The 9,110-nt window shown below is 43.1% G+C and overlaps 1 protein-coding gene across 1 annotated transcript in view; it reads left to right on the forward strand.

Moving 5' to 3' along the window:
- The first annotated feature begins 1,056 nt into the window (after window positions 1–1,056).
- The window catches only part of LOC118326969 (protein jagged-1a-like), a 22,059-nt gene continuing 14,005 nt past the window's right edge, over window positions 1,057–9,110 (forward strand). The window contains exons 1-2 of the mRNA XM_035660133.1: window positions 1,057–1,380; window positions 3,081–3,383. Coding sequence (XP_035516026.1) covers window positions 1,318–1,380; window positions 3,081–3,383 — 366 coding nt within the window. The 5' untranslated portion in view covers window positions 1,057–1,317. The remainder of the gene's footprint in view (window positions 1,381–3,080; window positions 3,384–9,110) is intronic.

A 9,110-nucleotide genomic window follows, 5' to 3' on the forward strand; every position in this document is an offset into this window, starting at 1 on the left:
GGAAGTTGAATAAATGTTGTTTATCAGTGTATAAGCATGGTAAACTGTCCAAATACAGTTTTATCAGTGTAAACAGCAATAATTATTGTAATTTCACAGATAATGACTTTTATTACAGTTCTATAACTTTAACATTCACATTAAAAAATAACAATCCAATAATAACAGCACTCTGCTGTAAATGTAAGTCTGATTATTGTGTTATAGCAGAGTTCACCTGGATTTATAGTTCATTGTTTTACAGTCTAAATATTAAAATAATTAAAGCTCAAACTGTATTTTAATTATAGAAAGTCTGCAATGATGATGATGATGATGATGATGATGGTGATGAAGGGGGTGATGTGGCATCATCAGGTGGTCATTCTGACAGTCACTGCAGGAATGTGTGGATGACCTGTTACACTACCAAAGCCTCTTATTTTGAAGGGGTTAAGCAAATAAACCAATTAACAAAAAATGTTGTTGTCATTTCTTTTATAAATGTATTGTTTGTGTTTGTGTTTGTGAATTATTTTTAAAGAGCCAAAACGTAGTAGAAAATATATATATATTGTGTGTTTGACATTTCAGAGCCACCGTAGTTTCCAGCATCACTACTGAGAAAAAGAAAAAGCAGAATTTCAATAATAATTTAAACTTTACTTTCTGCTACTTCTGTCTCTGTTATTATCATTCAGATGTCAAACTACGGAAGCCCATTTGTGCCTATATGATGGAAAAAAAGATTCTGTAAGTCATTATAAGAGAGACTTTCTCAACATATTAATATATATTGATATAATATATTGAGTTAATATATTATCGATTGTTTGGTCTTTTTTCTGTCACATTGGCAGAAGTGTGCCTCCATATAAAACCGCTCTCAGGTCGGTTCTGGAGGTTTTTAGCCTCCATGTGTGAAAGCACTTCTGCACCTCCATGTGAACTGACTGTAAACAAACCGCTGCTCATTAATATGCAGCGGTGGGCGTGGTCTGCACACAGGCCCCGCCCCCCGGTGCTGGTTGATATTACCCAGCCTGCTGCGGGGGCCGACCCAAGTGCGGTCCGCGCTCCAGCTGCTGTCAGACGGTGTGGACGTTCAGCCGGAGCTGGTGACAGAAACCCGGACAATAGCAGACAAAAGGCTCCGGTGCAGGACGGATCGGGTCGGACCGGGACTCTGTGGAGGACTCTGTGGGAAAGAATAGCTGCAGCTCCGTGCATGTCCCATCCGGGGGGGTATAAACCGGGAGCGGAGGGTCGCACCGACTACCACTGAGCCCCGAGAGCCGCCAGGCAGCAGCCCGCCGCCGGCAGCAGCCCGCCGCCGGCATGCCCCTCACACGGAGCTCCGTCCTCCTCCCCTTCATCCTGCTGCTCTCTGCCGGCATCCAGGTACGCCAGGGTCCCGCTCTTATTTGTCTTATTTAAGTTTTCCTCCGAGCTGAAACACGGAACGAGCTTCTCTCTCATGTTCGGGACAAAATGTGGATTTACTGACTGAAACCTTCAGGAAAGTTTCCGAAAAGTTCTTGTTCAACTCTGACAGACTATATAGATATATATATACTTTACCCAGTAACTAGTAGTGTAACTAATTACTAACTAATGGCAATATCCAATATAACTGGATTGTTATTAATCAGTAATGACCTATTATTAGGTTCTGATTGATTAATAATCCAATCACATCCTCGGATTGATTTCTGTGATGTTGGAGGAAATACTCCATTACTCCGATTCTAGGACACAAAAAGTAATAGAACTAGTAGAGTAACTAGTTACTGTTGTCATGGAGTATTAAGTAAAGTAATAACATTACTTTTGAAAAGAGTCATGAGTAATAAATTACATTTTTTGAGTAACGAGCCAAACGCTTTTACAAAAATCTATAAAATCTTCTTTTTCTAGATGAAACAATAGAATCATTTAATCTCACCTGTTAATATATTTTACATCCTGATGTTTGATAAAGTTCTGCTGTAATGTGGCAGAAATGATCCGGATCCTTTAAGTTAATTATTAATGAACCTTAAACACAATCAGGGAGTTCGAGGGGTTAAAACCGAAGCAGATGTTGCAGTTTTAACTCTAAATTGGGAGCAGTAGTTAATATTTACAGCTGTGTGCAGGAATCAGACGTGTTTTAATGGGACTCTAGTGGGGACATGGATTCCTTTTGGTTTTGGTCAGCGTTGGCTCACAGGGCCGGCGTTTGGAGCTCTCAGGCCACAGACTGTTGGACTCGCAGCGTCGATCAGGATCCTTCGCTGTGATAAGATCCTGCAGGGGAAAGTTAAAGTGTCCAGAACACGAAGGAGGCAGGCGGACTGAACTCTGTGACACCGCTCTTCACCTGGTTTTCCTCCAGTCAAACCGCAGGCTGTTCCCACGCAGCCCCGACGCTCCGTCTGGTTTTCCAGTCGTGGAAACACCTGGAAATTGATTGAAATGAGCAAATACGCTGGAAATAATCTGTTGTCCTGGAAATGTTTGTATTTTAGCTCCTGACGCTGACTTGCAGAGCTGTAACCATCACATCTCTTGTTGCTGTGGTTGATAAATACATGCACACTGATGTTAACTGTACGTGCAATGAACACTTTTAACTCTCTAGAAGATAGATTTTCTGTAAAATAGAATAAATTGGACTGGATGTGAGTGGTTACTGATGAGCTGTGCTTGAATTAATGTTGTCACTTATGAAACCGCAGCTTTTATGAGCGTTTGTAGGCAAGTTCTGTCCTGTAGTGTTAAAAAAAAAGTCCTGGAAAAGGTCCTGGAAAGTGATTTGTTAAATAGAGTGTGAACCTTGAAACTGTTGAGTCATTGATTTATATTTTCTCTTGAAACACTTCCAGGAGCTGCAGCTGATACGATGACGATAAAAGCAGCAAATGGTCTCATTTAAGAATCTGGAACCAGCAAACATTTGACTCTGTTTGATCATTTATTCATCGATTAGGAAACTGTCTTCCATTAACTGTCTCATCAATGAATTGATAAGTTGTGTATCAGGAGTGATTTCATGCAGACAGAACAACCGACTCTCCTGTTGTTAATCACGTTGCTTTGTTGTCCTGTCCTCTCTGCAGGTTTCGTCGGCTTCAGGACACTTTGAACTCCAGATTTTGTCGATGCAGAACGTTAATGGGCAGCTGCAGACCGGTTCCTGCTGCGACGGTTCCCGGGATGCCACGGATCGGCGGTGCACGGCGGACGAGTGCGACACCTACTTCCGAGTGTGTCTGAAGGAGTACCAGCTGAAGGTTTCCTCGGGCGGGCCCTGCAGCTTCGGCACCGCCTCCACGCCGGTCCTTGGTGGGAATACCTTTTCTTTACGTGGCGCCAAGAGCGACAAAGCCAGGATCGTGTTGCCGTTCAGTTTCGCGTGGCCGGTGAGTTCAGACGTTGTACAGCTCGTCATTGGTGTTGAGAAGGTTTGGTTGTTCTTCTGTTGCTTCTTCGACCAAAGACCAAAAATCTGAATCAGAACTGAATCATCCGGATGACGTTCTTGGTTTTGGTTTGATGTTCAGTCTCTTGCTCTCTCGTGTTCCCCTCCCCTATTTGACCTTCTGAATTTGAAGCTCTTTGGGTCCCAATGACGTCTCCACATGGACCGTAAAAGGTAATATTAGCGCGTTAATGGTAATTCCCTTTATGTGTTAGCATTGAGCTAATAGAATAATTATTTACACATAATCAGTCCAGGAATTAGAAAGAAAGAATTAAGAACCGAGAGAAGCTAACGGCAGTAGCGGCAGTGGCTACTTCACGATGTCACCAAACTTTGTCTTTGTTTTTGTTTTGATGTGAGGCGCCCCCCAGTGGCAGGAAGGACGTACTGCACCTCTGTAGTGGTTTATTCCTGTAATTTGTAAGTTGTGGTGTTACATTCCTCTTTATGTAACAATTCTACTGATACGATTTCAATTTCATAATTATACCGTTCGATGAGTTTCTAAGTTGTAATTATGACTTGCTGAGTCATAAATTTCTCTTATGAGTAATAATTATGTAATAGTTTTGATTGATTGAGGTTGGACTGATAATTATAAGCTCTTGGAGGCTTTTAATTTCGGCCTCCTGTTTATGTTCCCGGTGGGATCGAGCTGCTTGGTTTCTCGCCTCAGGGTCGTTCTGGTTTCAGTCCAGATCTGTGCAGACTCTGGCTGCGGTTTCATGTGCTCATCAGTGGCTGCTGCCGGTTTGCTGCCCGGAGCCACAAACGAGGACGGAGCGCACGGTTCGGACACCGGCGGGCCTTCCTCTTTCTCCTGCGTTGCTGTGCATAAAGGCTGTCAGTGGCTCTGCTTGGCCGGCCGTGGGGCATTCCTGCCGTTGACCCCGGTAACCGGCGTGTTAAATGAAGCCGTCATGGTCGTCGGGCAGGATGAGGTTTCTGTTGTTGTTGTTCCCCCTTTTTTTCTCCTCAGTCTAAACTGGCAGGTCCAACCCAGACCGGCTCTCTCTGTTGTGCCAGACCTGCAGGATTTCACCCGAGACTCATCCACCCTCCTGCTCTCTGTCCTTCTGTAGTTTTTATAACTCCTGTTTCTAAAGTCCTTTCCCTCTTGCAGGACTGTGTTTACAGCAGTAGTTCCCAACCTTTTCAGTGAACTGACGACCCCCGACTGACATATTTAATAAATATTTCACATTATATTCATTAAATTCATTGAGTTTTATTGACAAAAAAAGAATGAAACGCTGAAATATCGGCATATTTTTAAGTTCCTACACCCCATAAAATTGAAAAGGCCTTGCGACCCCCCTGTGAAGCTTTGTCGACCCCTAGTGGGGGCCCCTACCCTCAGGTTGGGAACCACTGGTTTATAGAGCATATATAATGCTGATATCAAAACAAAGGAAAGTCATATATTTCCATTCTTCCATGCACATTACAATCTAATAAACTTGTTTATGCTATCCAGCAGTGGAACATAACCCTTAAACGGGCAAGCACATGTAAATGTTTTGCCGCTGTAAATTTACCAGACACGTTTTATTGACGTTTAGCCACGAATGTCAAACCAGAGGAGCCGTCGGTCTTTATCGGTCCTGCTGTGACAGCGACAGTTCGAGCTCTCTAGTCTCTAGTCACAGACACAGTTAAGACTATACAAAGAGTGACAGCGGCATGGAGAGAAAGTGAAGCTCAGCCTGCCAGCATTTTTCCAACCGATAACTGCCCCAGTGAATTATGGGCTGAGGGGGATCCTGTGCCAGGCTCAGAGGAGTCCAGATGTGGCTCCACTGGTCGACCAAACATGGACATATCTGATGACCAGCGTCCCACTGCATCATATCAGACGTCTCTCGCTCTGTGACTGTTTTCCCATCCTTGCTTCCGTCCTTCTTTCCTTCCCTCCTCACTTCCTTTCGTATGAAGCTGCTAACATTTACTTTTGTTTTCTTGGTGATTTGTCAAACTGAAAGTCGTGCGATTTCGATCTCCAGACTTCTCAAAACAATCAACCAGTCCCGCTTCCATCCACAGAAGCTCACAGTGAGAACGTGTCAACAGTAGATGAGAATGATGGATGAAGGATGAAGAAGTTGATTTCTAATAGAAATTAAACGAGACCAGATTCTGCCTGGAAGGAAGGAAAAACATCCATAAACTCCATTTCATCAAATAATTTTGTCTTCTGTTAAGATGTAAAATTCTTGTTCCTGAAGTACAAAAATCTGCACACAAATAAAGATTTTAGTTTTAAAGGTCCAGTATGTAGGTTGCAACCCCCTCGCTTCACCCGCAAGTGTGAAGGAGAAACACAGATGCAGCTATCTAGCTCCAGTGTTTGGTTTGTCCGTTTTGGGCTGCTGTAGAAACATGGCCAGGAGAAGACCCGCTCCCTCTGTAGATAATAACGTCTCATTCTCAGGTTACAAAAACACAAAGCTTCTTATTTTCAGGTGATTAAACACTAATGAAAGGATGAATATTAATATATTTTTTGACAATAGATCCTCCCAGATGTTACACACTGGACCTTCAGTTTAATATGATATAAAACAGAGGAAAACAAACAGACTCAAAGGATTAATGGATTATCAAAAATGTTGACAATTTTCTGACAAATGACTAATTGATTGAAGTCTCCATGAAACAGAAGTCAGAGAGCTGTTTGCTTCGTCATATTTATATGTTTCCTGTAAAGACTGGCAGAAATTCGCTCGATTGTCACTCTGAGAACTGAATCTCATGTTGTCAGCCGGCCCTGGACGAGGCGTCGGATAAACCACCAAACAGATTATAAACAGAGGCTGCAGTTTGGAGTGAGCTCTCCACCTCCCTCCTCCCTGCCCCGAACCTGCCTCCACATGTCGCCTGGCTCTGCATGCTCGCAAACTATTTTCCCACACTGAGCCTGCCGCCAGAGAAAGCAGTTCCACCTCCTCAATCAAACAATCAAAGGGACGGGGAGTGATGGGAAATCACCAGACGAATGCTGGTAGATGTTCTGGCAAGAAGTGAGTGGAACCTGTTGGCAGGTAACCAGCTGTCAGACTCTCGCTCTCAAAATCTAATTAGCTGCTAAAATCATTTCGAGGTGCCACCCACTACGTTTGGTGGGCAATGCGTTTATTTTTCCCCCGGGGTCAGGAGGCATCAGTCCCGACGCCCAGATCGTGTTTCAGCCAGAGAGGTGACGCAAGGATGTTGCAAGAGTTGTTCAGAAGGCTTTCAGTCACAGCTTCGGCGCGTTAGCTCGGTTCTGCATTGGTGACAGTTACGTGGCGTTGGGGTAAACAGCTCTGTGGTACACTGCAGACGTGACACGCTCAGATTTAAAGGCCTGGTTTGAGATTTTATTTATTCTGCTTTTAGATTCTTATTAAATCCTGTTTCTTCTCAGAAAGAAAAGAAAATGTTAAAAACATGAACTGGTTTTATTTTCAGCTGCTGGTCACGTTGTAAATAGTTGAGTTTGTACAGAATACACTCTTTATGGATGATATTGATCAGAATACACTGTATCTTTATGGATGATATTGATCAGAATACACTGTATCTTTTATGGATGATATTGAATTATGAAATAATGATCAGTCAGGCAGACAGGAGGTTGTGTGTGTAATGTAGTGTGTTCAAGGCTTAAGATGCACTGGAACACCATTTGTCGAAGAGAAATCAACAAATGGTTAATATCTGCTGTGAAAACAGTGGAATCACTGAAACCAGCTGCAAAACGCAGAAATATGTGTCTCACAGTGAAACCTATTGAACACTGTTTTCTGTGCTGTAAATCTGTCTGTATGAACATTTTGTCACATCCGGCTACATGGCTGCAAGCATGTATGGAATCAGAGAGGAAACCTATGTAAGACATGCACGAATCCCCTGTGTGGTGTTTGTTATGGCTCATTATGCTCCAATAATCCTGTCAGCAGCTCTTTGCGCTCGATAACCTGACATCACAGCCCAAGCTAACCACTAATCTGTAAACTACACAGACTGACTGTGGTTTCCTGCAGAGTGGAGTGTTGGTCGGGGAGAGTTTATCTAGCTGCTGTGGATCTACGCCAACATCAGCAGGGTTTGGTAAATGTGAACAGGATGATGTAAGACCACCTAGGCTGAAGTTCGAAGAGTCTGATACGACATTGACGCCGCAACCAACCTAGGAAACCATCGAGTCATGTCACCAGGTTTCTAGTGTTTCCACTCTGGCTTGGTTGGCTCTGTGGAAGTTTTCCCACAGTGGTTTGGATGGTGGTCGGGTGTTAGTGCCGAGCTCTCTTCACACAGGGCTGATATTAGCGACTTTGAGACTTCAATGATTTGTGGTAACTGATTTTGTTCCTGTGCACATCTGCTGTGGTGAAAACAGCCCGGAAACTAGGGCTGCCCCCAACTAAAGATTTTCCTAATTAGCTAAATTACCAGCCTGCTTAAGGACATAAAATGCCTTTCCACAGATTTTCATACATGAACACAGGTTGTCCTCTGCATTTAACCCGTCCTTTACACTTGGAGCATCCACTAAACCCTGGGCACCCAGGGAGCCACTCAGGCTTCAGTGTCTTGCATAAGGACCCCCTCGACACATGGAGAATCAAACCGTGACACTGCTCTACCCACTGATCCACAGCTGATACGTAAGAAGGCCCTTGACTTGGACTTGTTGGTCGACTTGTTTCCTGTTGGTTTTAACTCTGTACTTCTGTCTCGTGGAATTCCACAAGGTTCTGTGCTCGGACCGGTTCTGTTCACATTATATATGCTTCCATTAGGTGACACTATTAGGAATCACTCCATTAACTTTCATTATTGTGTAGATGATACATTACGGCCCTTGACTTGGACTTGGTGTAGGACTTGTCTCTGGACTGACTTGAGATTTACTTGTTACTTAAAAAACTATGATTTCTCCACTGCTGCACTGCAGTTTCTTGTTACTTATGACATCTCCACCAAAGCAATAGCTGTATAACAAGTTAATATTAGCCATGCTGTCGTGTCTATCAGGACTAATTTTACAGCAGGGTCCAGTTTACACAGTTATCGTCACTCTTCTGGTTTAAATCTGGAACCAGTCCCTCAAAGAACCCACAGACTCTTTAATCTTTGTGATTCCCTGCTCTTATTTCTGCCGTCTTGTTGATGTCGAGCTCTGAGTTTGGATGGTGTGAATGTGAGAGAGTGTCACTACAGAGAGAGAGAGACTCAAACCACAATAACACACACCACATTTCTGGCTCTGTCTGTCTGTCATTCGATAGTTGGTGAGAGCGACAGTGCCTTAAGAGAGATCAGAAGAGTTTCAAAGTGGAGCAGAATAATGCGACTCAAACACAGCCACACACACACCTACAAAAACCACACACAACTGCATTTTCCCTCGCCTGTTTTGGTGCAGAACAGTGGGATGTTTTTACTATAAAGCTTAACATGTGCAATTTAAGCGATTTCATTTTTTTAACTTAGCAAGTGAAATAAGACATTTTCCACCAGTGATTGTTTTCTTCAAATATTTATTTAACATTAATATTTATCTGATGTAACTGAATCTTCACGAATTCTCATACAATACTCATTTTGAATCATGAGATTTGTGCTGTTTTCTGCAAGTTCTGAGTATGTTTTTGATTGTTTCATTGTTTTATGACATTAA

The sequence above is a fragment of the Morone saxatilis genome, unplaced genomic scaffold (assembly GCF_004916995.1).
Source record: "Morone saxatilis isolate NCDOM2014 unplaced genomic scaffold, NCSU_SB_2.0 Contig17, whole genome shotgun sequence".
Lineage (NCBI taxonomy): Eukaryota > Metazoa > Chordata > Actinopteri > Moronidae > Morone > Morone saxatilis.